At 42.1% G+C, this 21,321-nt stretch overlaps 1 protein-coding gene across 10 annotated transcripts in view; it reads left to right on the forward strand.

The window, feature by feature from the left end:
* SH3KBP1 (SH3 domain containing kinase binding protein 1) overlaps nucleotides 1-21,321 on the forward strand; it is a 360,074-nt gene that overhangs the window by 74,208 nt on the left and 264,545 nt on the right. The window contains exon 1 of one of the 10 annotated variants that reach the window (XM_084788560.1): nucleotides 4,969-5,111. The exons of 6 other annotated variants lie outside the window; for them this stretch is intronic. In XM_084788560.1, coding sequence (XP_084644686.1) covers nucleotides 5,061-5,111 — 51 coding nt within the window. In that variant the 5' untranslated portion in view covers nucleotides 4,969-5,060. Of the gene's footprint in view, nucleotides 1-4,968; nucleotides 5,112-21,321 lie in introns of those variants that run through there. 3 more of the 10 variants (XM_084788551.1, XM_084788565.1, XM_084788561.1) reach the window with 3 other exon arrangements.

Consider the following 21,321-nt stretch of genomic DNA (forward strand, 5'->3'; position numbering starts at 1 on the left):
GAATCACCTGAGAGAGTTTAAAAAAGTGTTTTCTAGGGCTGTGCCAGCCCTATTGAGTTAGAGATTCTGGGAACGAGACCATCAGGTATTTATGTTTGGAGGAGGGGCAGGGAGGAGAGGAAGCCACTAAGCAATTTGGCAATAAAGATGTCAACTGTGTTTATTGGGGGTGGTGGCCAGGAGGAGCATCATGACAGCTTGGAAAACTTCACTGTAGGAATCAGATCAAGATGTTTAATGATGAGCCTTTTGGCATCCTAAGAGTTTCCTCTTTGACCAGAACATTCGAAATCTTACAAGCCACCCCCTCAGAAAGGACTTGAGGAGTTCCTTATGATTGTCCAGACTGGCTTAAAGCAAATAGCATGGAGAAAAAAAAAACAACTAAAAAACAACCCAGCACTTAATGGTTAGCTTGCAGACCTGCCTAGCATTAGCTAATGTCTGTGAAGTCTTGCAGAGTTCATCCAGGGAAGCCAGGGCCCAAATATGGAAAGAAAGCATGATTATGAGGGAGGAGCTAAAATTATCACCACAAATAGTGAACACATCATTTTGGCATGTCTGGGGCTGGGGGTTTCATTGTAGTGATGTGTGGCGAGCCAGGGGCAGCTGCAAAGGAAGCCTTGGGGCTATCTTTGTTATACTGAACCCTGGATTCCACAGTAGGGGTCTTGTGGGTTACCCCTTCCATAGTCTGACCTTTCACATTTTTGGTGACAAAGGCTCTGTAACAAGTCTCTTCCTCATTCCCTAAACTTCCCTGTGAATCTTTTCTTGAGGTCAAGCATGAAGACATGGAGACTCCTTTTCCCACTTTTTGTGCCTTCCAGGAATTATTGTGTTTCTCCTATCTTCAAAGCCATGTGTTAGCCATTGTTAGACGCATGCCATTAAAACCCCAGGCCTTTGCAGATGGTTATATAATACAACTTGTTGGCTCAACCTCCCTCCCTCTCTTTCTCTCTCTCCCTCCGCGCGCGCGCGCGCGCGTGTGTGTGTGTGTGTGTGTGTGTGTGTGTGTGTGTGTGTGTGTTGTCCTAAGGAAGGTCTGCCCACCGAAGTACTTCTAAAAATGAGAGGTTTCCTGTTAGGCTCCAATTTAAACACTCTGGGCTCTATGTGATCAGGCTATGCCCATGTTGAGCCTATGGTCACTATAGGTCAGCCAGTCAGCAATGATGCCTGAGACTTGCCTCTGGCTCTCACAACTTCTCTGATTTCAACGACACAAGTGACCTATGAGACAAACAGGAGTCCTTCTGGAGAGATAAAGAGTAGTACAGTACAGGGGCCTCCATTGTCTGCGTGCTGTGTTGCAGTGCTGTTATAGGTTCCCATGGCACACCTGGACGAGGGCCAGCTGGAATCCTGCTCATTCCCACCTATTGGGAAGTGGGCCTAGTATGCTAAGGGAGCCCCTAAGGAGGAGACCTAAGGGTCTGGAGCAGGCATGAAGGAATGACACCCGATGAACCTCTAAGGAGGGGGATTTACTATAAGCAGAGGACTGGAGAAGGAAGACTACAATTTCATGAGGGGCAGGAATTTGATCTTGTTGGTAAGAGGTCGTGCAGCTTAGTTTTTTGGTAAACTTGCCACAAGTTTGGGTCATCTGGGAAGATGGAACTTTAATTAAGAAAATGTCCCCATCAGATTGGCCTGTAGGAGAGTCTGTGAGGGCAATTTCTTTTATTTATTTATTTATTTATATTATTTTTAGACTTTATATTATATTTCATTTATTTTTAAAATATATTTTATTAATTTATTCATATTACATCTCAGTTGTTAAAAATCATTTTTTATTTCACATGTAATTTTTCCATTGCATGTATGTCTATGCATCACATGCGTGTCTGGTGCCCACCAAAAAGGCCAGAGAGGGTGTTGAATCCTATGGAACTGGAGTTATAGTGGTTGTAGGTGCTGAGACTCAAACTCTGAGCCTCTAGAAAAGCAGCCAGTGCCCTAAGCCACTGAACTTTTTCTCCAGCCCAACGTTTTCCTGATAAATGATTGATGTGGATGGCCCAACTCCCAGTGGGTGGTGTCATCCCTGAGCAGGTAGCGCTGGGTTATATGAAAAAGACAGGCTGAGGAAGCCATGGAAAGGAAGCCAGTAGGAACATTTCTCCTTGAGCTTTGCTTTATTCAGTGCCTGCCTGAGCTCCTGCATTGACTTCTACTTCTGGAAGATGAAATAAGCTCTTTCCCACCTAAGTGTCTTTTGGTCAGAGCGTTTATCACAGCAATACAAAACTAACTAGAGTCGATAGGGAGTGGGAAGAGTGAGGTCAGGAGATGACCTTGTAAGGAATTTACAGTCTAGGGGGAATGGGGGAAGGGTTGGAGAAAGGATTTTAAGTGGGATGCAGGTCACTGTCATATAGGCCTGGAGAAAAAGTTCCTGCAACTTGTCACTTCTCCTGCTTGAGTATCTGCTTTTCGAACAACTTTGTGGGATCTAATTTACACTCCATAAGTGCGCTTGTTTGAAGTGTCTCATTCATTGGGTTTTAGTATATTTGGAGCTGTCTAATGATCATCACAACCTATTTTTTTTTCCGAGACAGGGTTTCTCTATGTAGGCTTGGCTGTCCTGGACTCGCTTGTAGACCAGGCTGGCCTCGAACTCACTGAGATCCTGCCTCTGCCTCCCTTAGTGCTGGGATTAAGGGTGTGCGCCACCACACCCGGCCCCAATCTAATTCTCAAGCATTTTCAGCCCCATAAAGGACAACTTGGGCCCATTTATAGTTCTTTCCATTTTCCATTCCTAACTCTAGGCAATCGATTCTTCTTAGTAATTTCTCTTTTGTAACATGAAGGGGAACGGTTTCAGTGAGTGTGATTGTTACTATAAGGAACCTCTTGGGCAACTTACAAACTTTTATTTTGGGGGTTGGGGATTTAGCTCACTGGTAGAGAGCACTTGCCTAGCAAGCACAAGGCCCCGGGTTCGGTCCTCAGCTCTGAAAACCAACCAACCAACCAAACTTTTCTTTTTGGTTTCTCAGTTACTTCTCTGTCCATGCCTATCAGCATGCTCTCACACAACAGAACCTGTCTGGGACTGTCTTAAACACAAACCTGTTCTTGTACATAACTGGGAGGCTAGAGGAGGGCGGACCTTGGGGCAATGTGATCTACTGCCTGGTGTGACATCAGGAACCCCTGTTTGGGGTTCATGGCGATGGCTCAGCAGGTAAAGTGCTTGCCTTGCAAGCTTGATTACCTGAGTTTGAATCTTGGAATCCATGGAGGAAGGAGTTAGCTGGTTCCAAGAAGTTGTCCTCTGACCTCTACATATGTGCCATGGCACATGCCTCCCCTCTCCCTTTCCCTCCCTCCTTCCCTCCGTCTCTCATCAGTAATAAAAAAGGAGACGCTATCATTCTGCTATGACATTGTTTTCATAGTAGCTGTGTTCCCTGGGTCATGAAATGGTCACAAGATGGCAGACATTGGTATTTGGGCCCTTTGTTTTTTTGTTCATAGCCTATGTGGAGAGGGAGGTTTGTTTTTTTGTTTTTTGTTTTATTTTTTTCTGTAGGCTAATTAGATGAACTTAGTTCTTTTTTTCTCAACTTTGAGCCTGATTTAGTCATAGTTTAGGATTGATTAGGCTGCCCTTCCAGAGCTGGAAATGGGCTCCTCAGGGGATGATGGGCACCTGTGACTACTGACTGGCTAGCGCTATGTGGGCAGGGGATTTGACTCCTGGGATAGGCCACCAGCAGCCTTCACTGAGGGTTATTGAGCAGCCCTGCTGGATTCTTGGGCCCTCACTTCCTTTTTACTGGAGCTTTTTCTATGTTAAGCATAGGCAAGGTAGGAATCAAGCTTAAACTGGTCATCTATGGACAGGTAGACTCAATCCCAGGTCATCCTAGGTGACTGTAACTATGATCAATGATCTCAATCGGTCAGAGAATAAGAATGTGAGCGGTTTTGTTGTTGTTGTTGTTTGTTTTTTGTTTTTTGTTTTTTTTTTTAACACCAGTCCAGCTTTATATGTCTGGAAATCATTGCAGATTTAGTACACATTCAGGAGTATCAGGTGATGTAGCACGTGGAAGTTTATCTTAGGACACTTCACTCTCTCGGGTAATATCAAGGAGGGTGTTAATGTTAGCACAGGTAGGAAAATAATTTCAGTCCCATTAGGGTAGCCTATGTGCTGCAGGGTAGAACTAGTTAAGCAATACATAAGTTGGAGCAAATAGCAGGAAAATCACTTGTACCTAGTTAGTGGAATCTCCACTTTCGGAAAAACAATAACCACTCTGAATATGTCAGTATTACAGTTACAATAAGAACTTGAAGTTACCAAAAATTGACTTTCTTTCAAGTATAATTCACACTTCCCTAAGCCAAGTAGACACTCTGCCAGTTATTAGAACTTTATTAAATTCTGCTTTATGTGTACTTAAAAAAAAAAACAAAACAAACCAAGGGAGCCCTTTACACAGCAAAGTAGGTTATTTGATTATGAGCTGTAGTTCAGAGTTGGTTTCAGGGCGAGGTCTGGCCACAGGTACTGAGACTCACTGCTGCAGCTCTTAATGGTGAGAACGGATGTTGAAGAAAGCAAACACCATATGCCCTTTGTTTCCATGCATGTCTCCTTCTGGAGGCCTGGGTGGAGTGTCTCAGCTGTCTCAAATAATCTCCATTTTGCTGTTACTGCAGACTGCAGTTCCCCAGCTCTCTTCTTTCTGATGTTAATTATAATTTCTTCCAAATTAGGTGGCTCTTCCTCCTCTTTGGTGGTAAAGGTTCCACTCTCCCCAGTGCCAGAGATTAGGTTAATTTTGAAAAATGCATTTCACTTGATTTGTGACAGAAATAAGTGCAGAGAATTAAAAAAAAAAAAAAAAACCACCAGCCTGAGTGTGTAGTGGGAGGGGCAGGCGGGTTGAGTATGGGACAGGATGCTTAGAATAATTCTGCTGCCAAGTGAATCAGAGAGGCTTGCAGTTCTCAGAGTGCACGGAACTCACTCCTGCCCGGAGTGCAGACAGTCCGCCAGAAGTCACCATTTTCTACTCCACAGAATGGAGCTTTCAGCAGCCCAAGCCCTGAGCCCTGCAGACTTGCCTGAGAGTGTAAGTAGGCCATATGTCAGCTTTGATTGTTATGTCAGCATCTTTTGTAGTTGGTTGCCTGACAACTTTGTAAGCCCAGAGGGAGACAAGGGGGGGTGGGGGGGTGGGGGGAGACTGGTCCACAGTTAGTTGTTCCTTCCACTTAGACCCATCTCTTGTTTGTGATGAAAGAAGGTTTTTTTTTTTAATTTCTTCCCAAGTCACCCCAGAGACAGACATGACTTACTTTGACCAAGTCCTATTTAAAGCAGTATTTACAAAAGGTTGAAACTGACTTATCTTATACTTTGCTCTGTCTTGCCTTCTCTGGTTGTGATCTATAGCTGAGGTGTTTCCCCCTGAGGGATACTGTGCATAGATGGGCCCCATCCAGGAAACCCTAGCAGGTGTCCCTTTCAGCAGTAAGAGGTTGGAGGCAAGGTTCGGCCAGGTAACATTTCTGAGGCAGCTAATAAATTTGGGAGTCTGGGATGTTCCCTGTGGTGTCGAAGCTAAAGAGGCTTGGGGAGACAATGAGATGGGAAGCAAGATAGAAAGTCTGTTTGGGGTCTGTCAGGAGGATTGTCTGTTTCTAGACAATAATCAGGTATTAGGCCATATTCAAATCCCTATTGGGGTAGCCTAGTAGCCTTGGGCCACTAAGAAAATAAATCTTCCAAGTCTTACTGTTTTTCATCTGAAAATCTGTACTCATAATTCTTCATGGGACAAGGTATTGCTTGAAGTAATGTGAAGACACCTGGTCCTTGCTTGCCTGACTTGATGGTGGTCTCTGGTAAGTGCGAGCGGCATTCTGGGTCCTGTGAGATGTCATCAGGGCTGCTGTTTGGCTCATTCACAGTAGCCTTGAAGGCCTTCACATTCTCTTGGTCGGTGTCATAGGTTTGACCTTGAAGCTGGCCACTTTGCCTTGCTTAAAGCCCATCATGGTTGCTCTTTTGGTCATGGTCAGGCGACCCTCCGCCCCAACAATATCTCCACCAAGGTCCTGGGGAGACAGTACCAGTGGATCAGAAGGCCTGGGACCTGAGTTAAGAGTCCATGGAAGGAAAGTGATAATGCCAAAGTCTTTCTGAATCGGCTTTGACTTTTGAGACTCTTGAGTGCCTCCGTTCACCCAGTGAGAGGACAAAAAAAAAAAAAAAAAAAAAGGAAGAAGGCATAAAACTTGATGAACACTGCTTATTAGCTTGCCTAATATCTGATTCAGAAGTACACTGTCATGGTGCCTTTCCTTTGGTTGTTTCGTTGGCTCCTTCATGACTTTAGACAGCTGCCCAGGCACGTGGATTAGTTCCCACAATGCGTTTCAACTGAGGGAGGGGATGCTTTGTACAGCCTGCTTAATTAACCTCAGTAGATGTTTTCTATTTGCTAAAATGTGAGTGTGTTGCTAATACTATGTTGCTTTGCCAGTCACAAGTTCTCCCTGCCCTTTCTGTTTTTAAATCTCTTGTATTTACTCTTATATTTAAGCGGGAGTCTGTTGCCTTTATCAAGACTCCTCGATTATTGTGTGTCAGTGAGCTATTTTGATTTCTGGAACCACCACCTGGGCCCTTGGTTGCCATGTAAAGAATTAAGAGTATCTTTTATCTGAATGTTCATCAGAACTCCATTATTGAAATCCAAGTCAGTTTTCTGTGACTGGGTTTTGCTTACCTTCTCAGCTTTATCAAGCGTCATCTTCCTGTTTGGAGATTACCTCCCATCAAAGTGATTTTCTAGTGGCTAGCCCCCACTATGTCCCTTCCTGCCTCTGGACTCAGGTACTTGTGGTTCTCCAGGTCAAGAATGCCCTTTTCTTGGTGTCTAGCTGGCTTTTCTTTTGGGTGTCACCCTAAGCAGCAGCCCTGCTGGGCTTATCTTCTCTGAAGGGACTTCCTCTGCTTGCATTCTCTCCCTCTCTCTCTCTCTCTCTCCCTCCCTCCCTCCCTCCCCCTTCTTTTCTTTCTTTCTTTCTTTCTTTCTTTCTTTCTTCCTTCCTTCCTTCCTTCCTTCCTTCCTTTCTCACCATCATAATTTTTTTCTTGGAGAGTCCATGGAGCGCAGCTTATAGAGGTTTTGTTGACTCTCTGACTCACTCAGCACTTGCTCTCTCCCTGACTAGAATTTCGGCTGGCTCTGCTAACTCAGGAGCTCTGATTGTTTTATCCCTAAAGGCTATCCCTCCCCCAACCCCCCACCTCAGTTCCAGTTGCATAGGAAACTCTCAGCAAGTATTGTTACATAGGATGATTTAGTAAAGGAGCTTAATTAGTTTGTGATTATTGCAAGCTGATCAAGACAGTTTTGCCCTTCCTGTACCAGACCCTCCCCCACTGACCTCCAATCTGCATTCATCACAGTTTGAGCACTTGGGGGAACATCCCAGACTCAAGACTCTGGTTCCTTCTCTATGAGCCCTTGGCGGGTATGTGGACTCACCCTCTGTTTTAAGCATCATTTTTTTTTTCTCAAAATGAAAACCACCTGTCTTCAAAGTGATTTGCTTAAAACAAATTCTTCATTTCTTTACTAAGGCCTTTTACCCCCCCCCCCACCTCCCTTCTGCCTTTCTCCATCTCTTGCCAAGAATAATGGGAAAAACCCTATTATCTTGGAAAGTGTTTTTCCCTCTGGTCAGAATCCAAAGCCGAATGATTTATCACCAAGTGTGCGGAGGCCGTGGCTTTTTCCCTGCCTCATTGTGTGCTCACAAATGTTAGTGGTTTGTTCTCCTCGCAACTTCAGGTGGTCATATGGTGGCTCAGCCTTTCTCTCTGTATACTTCCTTCCCGTTTCTCCCCTGCTAGTAAAGAGCCTAGGTTGGGGTAACATATTAATGGAAGCAAGGCTGGAGTCAGTGTCCAGGCAGCACTCTGTGGCAGCCTGTTCACCAGCTCATGCCAGTTCTAGGGAGGAGATAATATTAAACCCATGTGAGTTACCAAAATGGAGGTGTCATGAAATCTGAGAACTTATTCCCATGCACATTTGTAGAAATCCAGGATTAGAATCAGCTCAGTCTGACTTTTAAGTCTATTTGTTGGCATACTTAATATTGCTTTTTTTAAAAAAAGATTTAATTTATGGGTATGGGTGTTTTGGCTGCACGTATTTTGTGCACCACTTGTGCGCCTGGCTCCTGAAGGAAGCCAGAAGATGGTTTCTGATGCCCTGGAACTGGAGTTACCATGTGAGCCACCATGTAAGTGATGATTTCACGGAGCCTCCATTTTGGTAACTCTACAGTGGGTTTAACTTTATCTCCTCCCTAGAATTGGCGTGAGGCTCTCACTGAGCTGCTGAACAGGCTGCCACAGAGTGCTGCCTGAACACTGACTCCAGCCTTGCTTCCATGTATATGGTACCCCAAACCAGGCTCTTTACTAGCAGGGGAGAAACTTGAAGGAAATATACAGAAAGAAAGGCAGTGCCATGGCTGAGTCGCCACATGGCCTGGGTCCTATGGCAGAGCAGTCAGTACTGTTAACTACTAAGCTATCTCTCTAGCCCCATGATTTAATGTCTGTCTGTCTGGTTCTCTCTCTCTCTCTCTCTCTCTCTCTCTCTCTCTCTCTCTCTCTCTCTCTCTCTCTCTGTGCATGTGTGTGCGTGCACTTGTTCACATATGTTCAAGTCAAAGGAGAACTTTGGGTGTCATTCCTGAGGCACCATCCACCTTGTTTGTGAGACACCCTCACTGGCCTGGACCTTGCTGAGTAAGTTAAGTCGACTGACAGGTCAGGGAGCCCCCAGGGATCTGCTTATCTCCACTTTACCTGTGTTGGGATTACATGTAGGTACCATTGTGCCTGGCTTTTCTTAGGATGTTTCTTTTTTTCTTTTCTTTCTTCTTTTTTTTTTTTTAATCTTGTCCTGCCATTTAAATAAAAGTCTGGTGATGATACACTGCACATGTCTGCATATGTGCATACATGTAAAAAATTAGCTTTTGGGAACAATAGCTACCTTTAGTGTGTGGGATGCCCTCTCATATCCCCCATTAGAATGATCCTGGCCTGGGTCTCCTAAGCTAATTTTGTGGCCTTCTGCTCGGTGGTAACTGAGTTTGAAAAACACTGCTGTGATGGTGTAAGCTATGTTTGCTTTATCTAGAGGCCTGCACCATCTAAGCTACTTTAAAATGATTTTACAACAATATAGCATGCATATTTAAAACACACCCAGGCGTATGTCTTGTTGAATTTTCACACACCGAGCATGTCTGTGGAGCCAGCATCACATCAAAACACATGATACCGATTCCAGCTTCTTTGAGTCAAGACAGAGGACCAGAGTACAACAAAGATGAAACCGCCTGTGGGTTCATTCTGAATTATGCACGCATAGCGTATTTGTTAGCTTCTCTTTTGGTGGGGGGTCTGGAGTTTATGTTTCTAGTGATGGGACTTGGCTCAAGTTGTAGCTATCACAACTGCTAAAGGAGCAGAATGTGGCCTCCCTGGTGGCTGTCTGAAAGTGGCACCAAAGGGAGGGTGGCCTAAGGATGTGTCTGGTAAAATGTGAATGAGGAGGAACGGGGAAGGGGAAGGCCCCACAGCTAAGTATGGAAACACTTGCGTATGAGAATTTGTGGTCCTAGTTAGTAATGGAGATTAACTTTACTTGGAACAGAGGTATGGGAAAGAGAAAAGGGGAAAGAGAGTTTGAGATGAAGAGCCCCAAGTCGCTATAAGTTAGTAATAAGCATCTGAGTAAAATAAGGAACATTTAACTCTCTTGGTGAGTGTTGACGTTTAAAGAAAACTGTTTGAGTATGCTGAAGAAAACTTATGGTTTCTTGGTGAAAAGTACAAATGCGTCTCAGTATAAAAGCAAGTCAGAGAAACTTGGCTTTTGTTATGTATGGGGCTCTGTAAGGCTGGTTTTATAGTCACTCAGAGCATAGACTTTGTTGTAATGGAAAGTGTGTCGAAATGAAGGGGAGCTGACACTCTAATATGCTTTTAAATACGGAGTAGTACTATGTTATAATGTATTATTAATTAGTGCCTTCTGCACAGCTCTGTTCTACCCAAGCTGAAAGCCTCCCTGCACCAGGGGCTGTGGGATAATAAACTGTTTTGTCTTTGCTGATTAGATAAGTTCTGCTTCTCAGTTCATGTTTGCCAAGCAGACTTTTAACTGTTATACACTTGGTATGGGTTTCCTGGCTTTCAACCTCAACTGGTGGCTTGTGGCTTTGTGTTTAATTCTGCGCATCATGACAGTGTATATATGTAAGAAAAGCCTTGAGAATTAAACCCAAACTCCGTGGAACAAGGTAAAGACATCCACCATTTGGAATGGCAGCATCTGATTTACCTATATTTTCTCTACATACAGCATGGTACCTGGGCGAAGGACTTGCTTAATGAATGTGAGGAAGAAAGCACTATAGCCATTGATGGCAGTTACTGGGACTATGCTGTGTGCTTACTGAGAGAGAGAGAGAGAGAGAGAGAGAGAGAGAGAGAGAGAGAGAGAGAGAGAGAGAGAGAGGTTTTTCTTGAAGGATGGTTAGCAGCATATTGGTCTCTACCTGCTAAATGCCAGCAGTACAAGTTATTACCACAGAAAGTCTCTGTAGAAATTTCCAAATGTTCTCAGTGGTGCACAGTTGCCCTAGATTAAAACCCACTAACCTGGGGGCTGGAGAGATGGCTCAGATGTTAGGAGCACTGGCTATTTTTCCAGAAGTCCTGAGTTCAATTCCCAACAACCACATGGTGGCTCACAACCATCTATAATGCAATCTGATTCCCTCTTCTGGTGTGTGTGAAGCAGAGCATTCATATACATAAAATAAATAAACAAATCTTTAAAAAAAGAAAGAAAAAGAAACCACTAACCTAACGTCATGACTACATTTGAAAGAGGAGAGACAGCCTTGTAGATGCTTGAAAAGGCCTGTTACCTTTCCTCTCTCCAGTTTCTAAAGTTTCAGAAAAGACATTAAAAACCAGCAAAGGGAGAAGCAAGCGCACGCGCACATGCACACACACACACACACACACACACACACACACACACACACACACCCCTTATGTTGAATTTCCTTTCATGGAAGAATAGTATATCTGTGAGAGAAGAAGAAAATCAATGTTTTCCTAAAGTTAAAAAGCACACAACTAAAAATATTAGAGATCAACTAAAAGATAATGCATATAAAATCTATAATTCTGGGGCTGAAGAGATGGCTCAGTAATTAAGAGGACAGGTTGCTCTTTCAGAGGACCCAGGTTCAATTCCAGCACCCACATGGCAGCTCACAACTGTTTGTAAGCCCAGTTCCAGAGGATCTGGCATTCTCACACACATGCAGGCAAAACACCAATACATATAAAAATAAATAAACTTTTAAAAGTATGTAATTCTGCTGTCTAGAAATAATTGCAATTTATGATTTATGTCTTTAATATTCATGTCTAAATATATACTAATTAATATAAGATTTCAAATACTCTCTTGTATAAAATGCTAGGAAAATCAACTTTTTAAGATTTTTAAGATTGAGTAGTCCACAAATAATCTTTCTGTATCAGTAACATAGAATAAGAGTTTATAATGATTGTATATATTTTTAAATTTTTTATTATGTTTCTTTTTTAACATATATACATTTATATTATATTATTACACATGAATAAAATAAACTACATAGAGCAGTAAGAACCACGAGACAATCAGGAATTATATAAATGTTGCATTCATAGTGATTTGGCATTTTGTATTTGGCAAACTTGAAGTCAATATATTTCCTATTTTGTTGGGTCTAAATTTCTGAATGAAAGTCAATATCTACCATAGCTCATGTCTATTATCTTAAAGCATCTATCTTGATCTAAAAAATCTTAACCCCTAACCAACTAAGCTCAATTGCAAGACTAAACTATCTGGTCTTCAACCCCATCAGAGACCTGAGAAGGAATAAAACTTAAATACCTGAGTGAACTGGAAGTGCAGGTTAGCAGCTTCCAAAGTGGAAAAAAAAAAAAAAAAGACAGTTTACTGCCCGAATAGTTACCCAAAACTCTCGGTAACATTGGAGCAGTCTGTATAGTGTTTTATCATGTATCCAGTACAGTTAATTTACCCAGTCTCCTGTTGTGAACATTTGTTTCCAGTTTTGTTTTTTCCAGTTCAAGCAAAATTGTGAGCATTCATGTATGTACTTAAGTCCTTTGTAGCTTCTTCTTTTTTCTTACAGAGTGATACTGTACATTTTAGGATCCATTTAGAAAGGTATCCCATCCGCCATGTTCTGGATTGTATTTTGATTATGCTATATATCCACCATCGGTAACAATTTGATTATGCACTAGACTTGCAGAATGGGGTGTGGAAATTCTTTGCTTTTCTAATTAAATGATGACTAATACGAACCCATTGAGGTGTCTTGCCTTGTTCATGAAACCGTCTTTACAGTACTGCGTTACTTCCTGAGGTGCAAATGTTAGTAATTAGGCAGTGATACAGTTACCCCTAAAGGTCCTGATGACGGTGGGAAAACAGGCAGCACCAAAGCCACTACAGAAGCAGGTTGGTGGAAACATGTCACCACCCCGCTGGCAGGACTCAAGCCCCCTAAGCCATGTGTATACCTTCTGCACATGGTATGTCCCTCCTGCATACATGCTAGATAGTTTGCAAAAGCAACTCTCCCCCATTTCTCTGTCTCTCTCTCTCTCTCTCCCTCGTGTGTCACCAGAGATGGTCTCTGTATCCCCTAATAAACCTCTTAAGTGGATCTGCTGCGCGCTGTGATTCCATCCCTCCGTACAGCTGTGCCATTCACTTCTAACATTGGATTTCCCAGTGTTCCTTTAAGAATACACACTTAGAATCTCACAAAAAAAAAAAAAAAAAAAAAAAAGAAAAAAAAAGAGAATGAAATAATGAAAAGAATTCATACTACTACTGAGGACTGGAGAAATGGTTCAATGGTTAAGGGCATTTGCTGTTCTTTCAGAGGACCCAAGCTCAATTCCTAACACCCACATCAGGTGGCTCCGAACTGCCTGTAACTCCAGCTTCAAGGTGTCTGGTCTCCTGGCTTCTGAGGGCACTGGGCACACATGTGGTGCACAGACATACATGTGGTGCACAGACGTACATGCAGACAAACCACTCACATACAAATAATGCACATCACTGAAAGAAATTTAAGTCTACATCCTCATTGCACATAAACTTTTCTTAAGATTGTTTGAAATTACAAAGTTATAAATCCATGGCACGAACATCCAAAAGCATAAAAGAGCTCAAAGTTTCCTACTAGTCTACCTCTTGGTTTTCATTCTCTAGAATTTTCCTGTATTTTTTAAAAAATGCTTTAAAATTCATGAACTGAGCAGCAATATGCAAAGTATGAGCCAGCCGACTTTTTCACTTAATATGTTTTCCTGCTATGGCACCTTATTCTATTTAATCAGTGCCCTAGTTGGGCTCGTTTTAAATTTTCCCTCCTGAAACAAATCATTCTCTTTTATGTGAATTTGTCCAAGGGATAAGTGCTTACCGATGGAGCTGGTAGATTAAGAGCCTGTATCCCTGATAATTGTGTTTGGTATTGTTAAATTTTACTTCCACCAATAGTGTATAGCCTGCCCTTGTTTCCTTGAGACGTTTTCTCTGGCTGGCATAGCTCTTGGTTAATAAATTAACAACACAAAGGTAGAAATTCCTTTGTGTAACTGCTTAGGAGGGGAGAACATCTCCTTTGTGACCCTTGTTGAGATTGGTTTGTAGTTCTGCACATGCCCAGAAGGATGTGTGCTTACCGATTTCCTTCGGAGATTGATCTGAAACTGGATTTTACTCTATTAAGCCATTAAGGAAGAGTCACATGTATAAGGTTTGGGGTCACTTCCCAGAGAGTCACCTTTCTCGTACGTAGTATTGGGTAACACATCTCAATTGGAATTGAAGTAATTAGAAATGGACTCGTAACTAAAGAGGTCACATTGCTTTTTCAGTGGCTACCAAATGTAAATGTATTGTTTGTTGCTTGTTACATGGTATGATTGTATTGTTACCAAGTTTGCTCTGGAAATGCCTTTTCCAAAAAAATCTTTTCTGGAAAGTTCTCCATTTCCCCGCTTGATAGTTTTCTCCCTTCTCCAGCTTTTCCCACTCCATGTTGACATGCTTCACATTGACCTTTCACAAAAAGCAATTCTTATAGTTATCACACTTAAAGGTCTTTTATCACTTTTTGAAAAGCCAGATTTGTACCCGCAATCAAGTCTTTTAAAATTATATTTTTATTAATTTGTGTGTGTATGTGTGGGTGTGTGTTCACACAGGTACATGCATACAGTTGTTATGGCACATGTGGGGGTCAGAAGTCAACTTCAAGGAGTCACTTTTTTCCTTCTACCATGTGAGTTTAGGGTGATCGGCCTCAGGTTGCCTTTATTTACCAAGCCCTAGCTAAGTCATCGCAAGTTTTAACCGGCACTTGGCTTCTAGTCTTCACCGCTGTGGAACTTAGGGCTTGGTCCCCAAGTGCTTTGATTGGCTCTTCAATCCAGAATTCTTATTTCAGAGATTGCTATGATTGCTAAAGGAAGTTGTCCTTTGTTCCCCAGAATAATACTTGCCACAATGTCTGTTCTCTTAATTCAGTGGGTTGCTTTCCTGCCCAGGGAAGGGCTCAAGGAAGGGCTGTATTTCATTGATTATTTGAAGTGGTTTTGGCTGGGAGAAATTTGAGGTTTCTTGAGTTTCGGCACGTACAAGCAGCCACCAGAACGTCCATTAGCACTGTGAAGGTCCGTGTTCTCTGAGAAATTGGAGCTCTGTGCTTGACAGTGGCAGGACTTAATGTATTCTTGGTGAGGAGTTTTTTGAGCTAGCCCGGGGAGAGCTCCACTGAGATACAAAGAGGAAGCAGGTCTCAGAGTACCTCTTGTGTTAGTGCTCGTGCAGTAGGGCCACTTTCTTGGGGATGTCTTCTTTTCCGGTACCCTAGCTAGCGAACAGGAGGAGTGGATTCTTTTCTCTCCTTGTTAGCCCTCCGAGGGATTTTATTTGAGACCTGCTGACACAACTTCCTCAAGAGCTGGCTTCAAACCCTAAGATAAACTCTTTACAAAGAAAACATAAAAAAGCTTTTTATTGCTGCTAAACTCAGGGTTTCCTGTGAATGAGAGAAGCAGGAAGTGTGATTCCAACAGAATGGCCTTTGGGGCTAACTGGTTCTGGACTGCACTGTGACTTCTGTGACCTTTTCCTTAAAGAGATGTATGTTATGGGCTGGGTTGTACCCTTCTAAATTCATACGGAAGTCTTGGCCTCTAACATCTCATGGTGATTGCATTTAGAGATAACAGGGAGTTTCAAGATCTGATGTGAACAGTGTCCTTATAAGAAGAGAACAGGACACAAAGAGGGACAGCAGGAGCGTGTGCCATAACAAGCAGGCAGCCATCCATAATCCAAGGAGAGGGAACATAGAAGAGGCCAAGGCTACCAACACTTGCATCTTTTATTTTCAGCCTCCATAGACAGTTCTGCTACCTAAGCCCCCAAGCCATGTTGTTTGTTAAGGCAGTTGGAGCAGACCACCATCACTGTTGCTTTCTCTCAGCCAGCTCTTCTGGCTCCAGCCTGGTTTGAGGTTTTCTTTCTTCTCTCCTGCAATTTCCTTTTAAGTTCTTTTCAAATAAGGGCACAAAGAACTCATGAGATCAGAGAAGGTACTTTATGGGTTTAGAAAGCAGTACTGTATTTTTCTTTGAGTCACCCCTCTTTGTCCTTTTCCTTTGTTATCATACTGGTGCTTCAGATATGGTTTTATTTAGGGCAAAGATTCTGCTGCTAAAATTGATTGGAAGTGGCTTTTGGTGTGTTGTGAATACTCATTGCACATATATCCATTGTGTTAGCCTGTGACAAAAGTCTTGACAGAAACCTTTATTTTAAGGTGCATTTTAAGATTTATTTTAGCTCATGGTTTCCAAGAGTTGACAGCCATCAATGAGGAAGGCATCGCACATGGCTCTGTTCATAGCAGAGGAAGTATATGGCAACCCTTGCTCATATGGCAGTGGACCATGAAGCAGAAAGTGGCTGCCACTAGGGGATGGCTGCTCACCTTTAAAGGCTCAATCCTTGGGATCTACTTCTGCCCACTAGGCCACACCTCTTAAAGGTTCTAAAGTCCCCCACAAGAGCTCTCATAAGCTGGAAAGTAAACACTCAAATCCTGAGCCTGTAACCACCTTTTCATATTCAAGCTATGACAGTTAGTTTGCCCATACAGCTCTAACAATCAGCACAGTCTGAGTGGCTTAATCAATGCTGATGATTTTCCAGCAGAGGCTCAAGTTTGTCATCCAGGTACCAGCAGGGCTGCTTCTTTCTGAAATCTCTTGGGAGGACTGTGCACCATGCCGCTCCCTCGCTTCCCATGGTTTTCTAGTATTCTAGCTTGTAACTAGTTCTTTTTTCATCTTCATGTGCTGTTCTTCCCATTCACATGTTTCTATCCAAATTATCCCCTTTCTCCTAATTCTTTTTTACTTTTTTTGGGGGGGAGGGTAGGGGCTCAGGCTGTAGCCCAGGCTTGCTTGAATCTCCCTTCAGGATGGCCTCAACAGTTCTCCTGCCTCAGTTGCTCAAGGGCTAGGCTTTCAGGTGTAAACTATCGCCCCTGGATCAACCCCTGCCTCCTTTGTGAGAATTTCATTAAGTCATGTCATTAACAGATTATGGTCCACACCAATGACCTCATACTAACTAGATCATCTGCAACATCCCTGTTTCTAACTAAGGTCCCATTCCCAGGCACTGTGGACTTAAATTTCTTTTAGAAGAATACAGTTCAGCCTGTGATAGCTTGTATTCCAACCTGATTTGCCACCAGTGTACTTCTGCCTGTGTCTTAAAGTTTTTATTTTTTTAACCTGGTTAGCCACCCCTGCTTGTCATGCAGGTTTCAGCTGAGACACTACTCTGAATATAGATTGATTGGATGAATGAAATAAATTGCAGAGTAAAATTAAAATGTGATTGAGAATTATGCAGAACATAATTTATCCTTACAAATGTGAGAGAGCTCTTTTCTACTCCACATCAGTGTTGCTTGTGACTCCCTTGTATATATTGGCTGTGTCCCCACCACAGATGCTATTTAAATATCATTTTGTGCCTGTGAATTGGGATGTCAGGCACCTTCCGAATGTCATGATGTTTCCTGTTCTGTGTATAGTACATGCCAAAAGCATTCAATTTGTTGGATTTAGATTTTTTTTTTGCACTGAATCACAATTTGATTATGACTTGATGATAATTTTAAGGGCAAAACTGGCTAGAAGTTTCTTTGAGGGACATATGAGTTTAAAAAACTTGTGAATCTTGAGCAAGGGCGGCATTTACTAATGCTAGTCAATCAGCATTTACTGAGCATGCTCTCATTATAGCTGCTACATAATATGCAAAAATGCAGCAATGTAGGCAATAGCTGTGGTCTTCAGCATGGCTCAGTTCTTATCAGACAGTTGAAAACCAGGCAACTGATTAAGACCAGCTATCTGAGAATTGTGGAGTGGAGAAATGAGAAATTGTTACTTGTTTTGGGCCAGAATGATCTAGAAAGGCTTTGTAAAAGAGCAGAATTTAGCTGGGATTGTACTGCATACACCAGAGATCCCAAAAGAGATCCCAGGGAGAATGCCAGCTTCAGGCCATACTAACATGATATCATTAAGTTGTAGTATACACTGAGTTATTTTGATTTCTCCTGTTTGTTTTGTTTTTGTTGTTTGTTTGTTTGTTTGTTTTAGAGATAGGGTCTCAAATGTAGCCCAGGATAGCCTTAAATTAGCCAATACTAATATTGAATTCCTGGTCCTTCTGCAGCTGTCTTTGAGATGCTGAGATTATAGGTATGGGCCACTATACCCAGCTATGTTATTTTAAATAAAGTTAGCTTTCTTCACAAGGTATGCATGGTAGAAAATTGGAAACATCACACATGCAAATCCCTGTGGGATATATAAATTATAGTAATCCATATGATGGTATACTCTACAATTAGAATAATGAAAGGGCCTGGGGAGATAGCGTAATGGTAAGAATACTTGCTGCATAAGCATGAGGGCCTGAATTCAAAGCCCCAGCACTCATAGAAAGAGCTAGGTAGGTAGGCATGTACCTTTAACCTCAGTGCTTTGGGAGGTGTAGATGTGAGGACCTCTCAGGTTTCTAGACACTGGCCTAGCTCTAGGTTCAGTGAGTGACCTTGTCTCAAGGGGATATGTTGGAAAGTGGTAAAGCAAGACACTTGATGCCCTTTTCCGACCTTCACATGTGTGTATGGATGTGTGTATCCGTATATACACATACACGTATATCACAACACACTAGGTACAGTCATGCACACACCAAAAACAAAACAAGAAAAACGATGCCTTTTACCAATATGAAAAGACCTCCCAAATGTATTAAGTGTGAAAAGAAAGAGGAGTGGCAATATGAAGGATGTGCTAGTGTATAGGAGTTGCTTAAATAAACCAATAATGTAGCAATGGTAGTAACAATTTCCCAAGAGTACTAAGATAAGTAAATAAGAGCTAGACACTAAATAAGTGAGTGTGTGCCTTTTTGTCTGTCTTTTGGTGTTCATATCTATATGATTTGAATGATATAAATGTATTCTATCCGAAAAGTTAAAAAGAAAAGGTATGAAGAAAAAATGACTTAGTTATATTGTTGCTGTCCTTAAGTTCACTTGAGTGTCTCCAATCCTCTGTGGCGGAGACATAATGAAGGAGAAGAATTACCACTCGACATCTCAGAGTTAAGCTCCTCTTTTGTCTAGAGAAGGCAGCCCCTTGACTAGCTTTCTATTGTCTTTTTGATTATCACTAGCAATATTTCAGATAGATAATGAATAGAGAACCTAGTCAAAGAAGCCACCATGTACTTCTCACCTACCCTCAGGAATCATTTCTGATTTATTGGTCCTCCTTCCTTTGTATCCTTCCCCCATCTGCTCATCTCCACTAGTTGGAAGGCAGATGTGTCTTTGGTATATTAAAGATCAAGCCTCCTTAGTTTCAAGATCTGAAGTATAAGATTCATAAAAATCTGAAACTTTCTGAGTTCCACTGTGATGTCATGAGTGGAAAATTCCACTGACGTCATGTGACAAGTAACTAAATACAGTTGCACTAAAAATATGTAAAGTTTCCTTTAGGCTATGGCCGGCCATAGGAGCATATAAAACATAAATGAAGCCCAACAAAGCCTTTGTTCTGAAATAAATTTGACTATCCTGTCCAAAAAATACATAAATTTTGTGTTTAGATTCCAATCCCATCCCTAACACATTTTGTTGTGTATATGCATATATTTCTTACTTAGAAAATCTGAACTAGTCAAAATGTTAAGCATTTTGGATAAGGGACATAAACCTATAGTTAGAATTACTACTCTGGCCTGTACAGTCTCATTCTGGCCTAGGCATTCAAGTAGGTTGATACTTGAGGTAATAAAAGCTTCCTCTTCTTTTCAATGGAAATTATCCTGTTTCATTAAACTCATGATTTGATTTAAATGTTTAAAATTTCATAAACCACACATAGCAAGTGGTCTACCATCTTGTTCATTTTAAGTGTACAGTTCAGGGATGTGAGACGTATTCTGTGACTTTTTGTGCCTCTAATCTCTAGAACTTTCTCATCCTAGAAAGCCAAAACTCTATATCCATTGAATAACCTTCTGTTCTGCACCATAGTCCCTGGCAGCCAAAAGTATGCTTTCTGTAAATTTGATTATTCTAGGTACTGCAAACAAGAAGGATCATAGTAGGCTTTGTCTTTTTGTGTAGGGCTTATTTTATTTAGCATATCATCCTCCAGTTTCATCTGTGCTGTAGCCCATGACAGGATGTGCTTTGATTTTTTTTTTAAGGATGGGTAATATTCTATGGATGCCCCATGCCTTGTGTATCCATTTTTCAGTTGAAGGAAACTTTGGAGAACTACCTTCTATAAGGCTTTATGGTTAAGATAATTCCATGCATTCCAGTCAGAAAATGACTGAACTGTTTGAGGCACCTTTTTCTCTCCAGGTAGGGTGTTGTTATTCTATAACTCAGGGTGGCCTGGAACTCCCCTTGCAGCCCCGACTGTCCTCAAATTCCTGCCAATCTTTCTGCTTCAGCCTCTCAAGTGTTGATATTAGAGGTGTATACCGGCATGCCTGGACAAATTGAAAGTGTTTGTACCAAATATTTCAAGTTAGAGAGACCAAAAGCCTTCATTATTTCCCCTTCTTTGATCAAATATACTCTTTTCTCTCAAAGCTCTTATATTGCATTTTTGACTCTTACTACATGAGGTTATGAATTTAGAGAGATAGGGCCAAAGGGGTAGGGTATTCCCTTCCTTTGCCCGTTACCTGGTATACAGCACATCGCCTGGGGTGGATTCTCAGTAAACACTTGTTGCAAGAAGGGGCATGTCCCACGAAAGCCTTCACTTACCAGGAAACTGAGACAGAGGGGAGGACATTCTAGTGGGACTCTAGATGAGAGAAGCATGGGAGAATGGCAAAGTAGAAGGATCCAGAGGGTCCTAGAAGCCTACAAGTAGAACATTATGATAGGCAGATTTGGGCCCAGGGGTCCCGCTCAAACTAAGGCACCAGCCAAGGACAATACAGGCGGTAAACCTTAAACCCCTACCCAAATCTAGCCAATGGACAGAACACTCTCCACAGTTGAGTGGAGAGTGGGATATGACTTTCTCACGTACTCTGGTGCCTCACCTTTGACCATGTCCCCTGGAGGGGGAGACCTGGTGGCACTCAGAGGAAGGACAGCAGGTTACCAAGAAGAGACTTGATACCCTATGAACATATACAGGGGGAGATAATCCCCCTCAGTCACAGTCATAGGGGAGGGGAATAAGGGGAAAATGGGAGGGAAGGAAGAATGGGAGGATACAAGGAATGGGATAACCATTGAGATGTAACAAGAATAAATTAATAAAGTAAAAAAAAAACAAAAACAAAAAAGAGCAAGGTTGCATTGGTTGAGCAAGGTAAATAACTGTGTGTTTGTAATGTGGGAGTTGAAACAGATGAAATTTTAAGCTCCCTTTGGTTCCAGTATCATTTGAGTCCATTATTAAATCTGATGATGAACATTTCAGACTCTCTTGAAGACTGATGAGTTGAAAGATGAGGCACAGACTTTTTTTTTTTGGTTTTT

Source organism: Acomys minous (assembly GCF_964271855.1).
Source record: "Acomys minous genome assembly, chromosome: 7".
NCBI lineage: Eukaryota > Metazoa > Chordata > Mammalia > Rodentia > Muridae > Acomys > Acomys minous.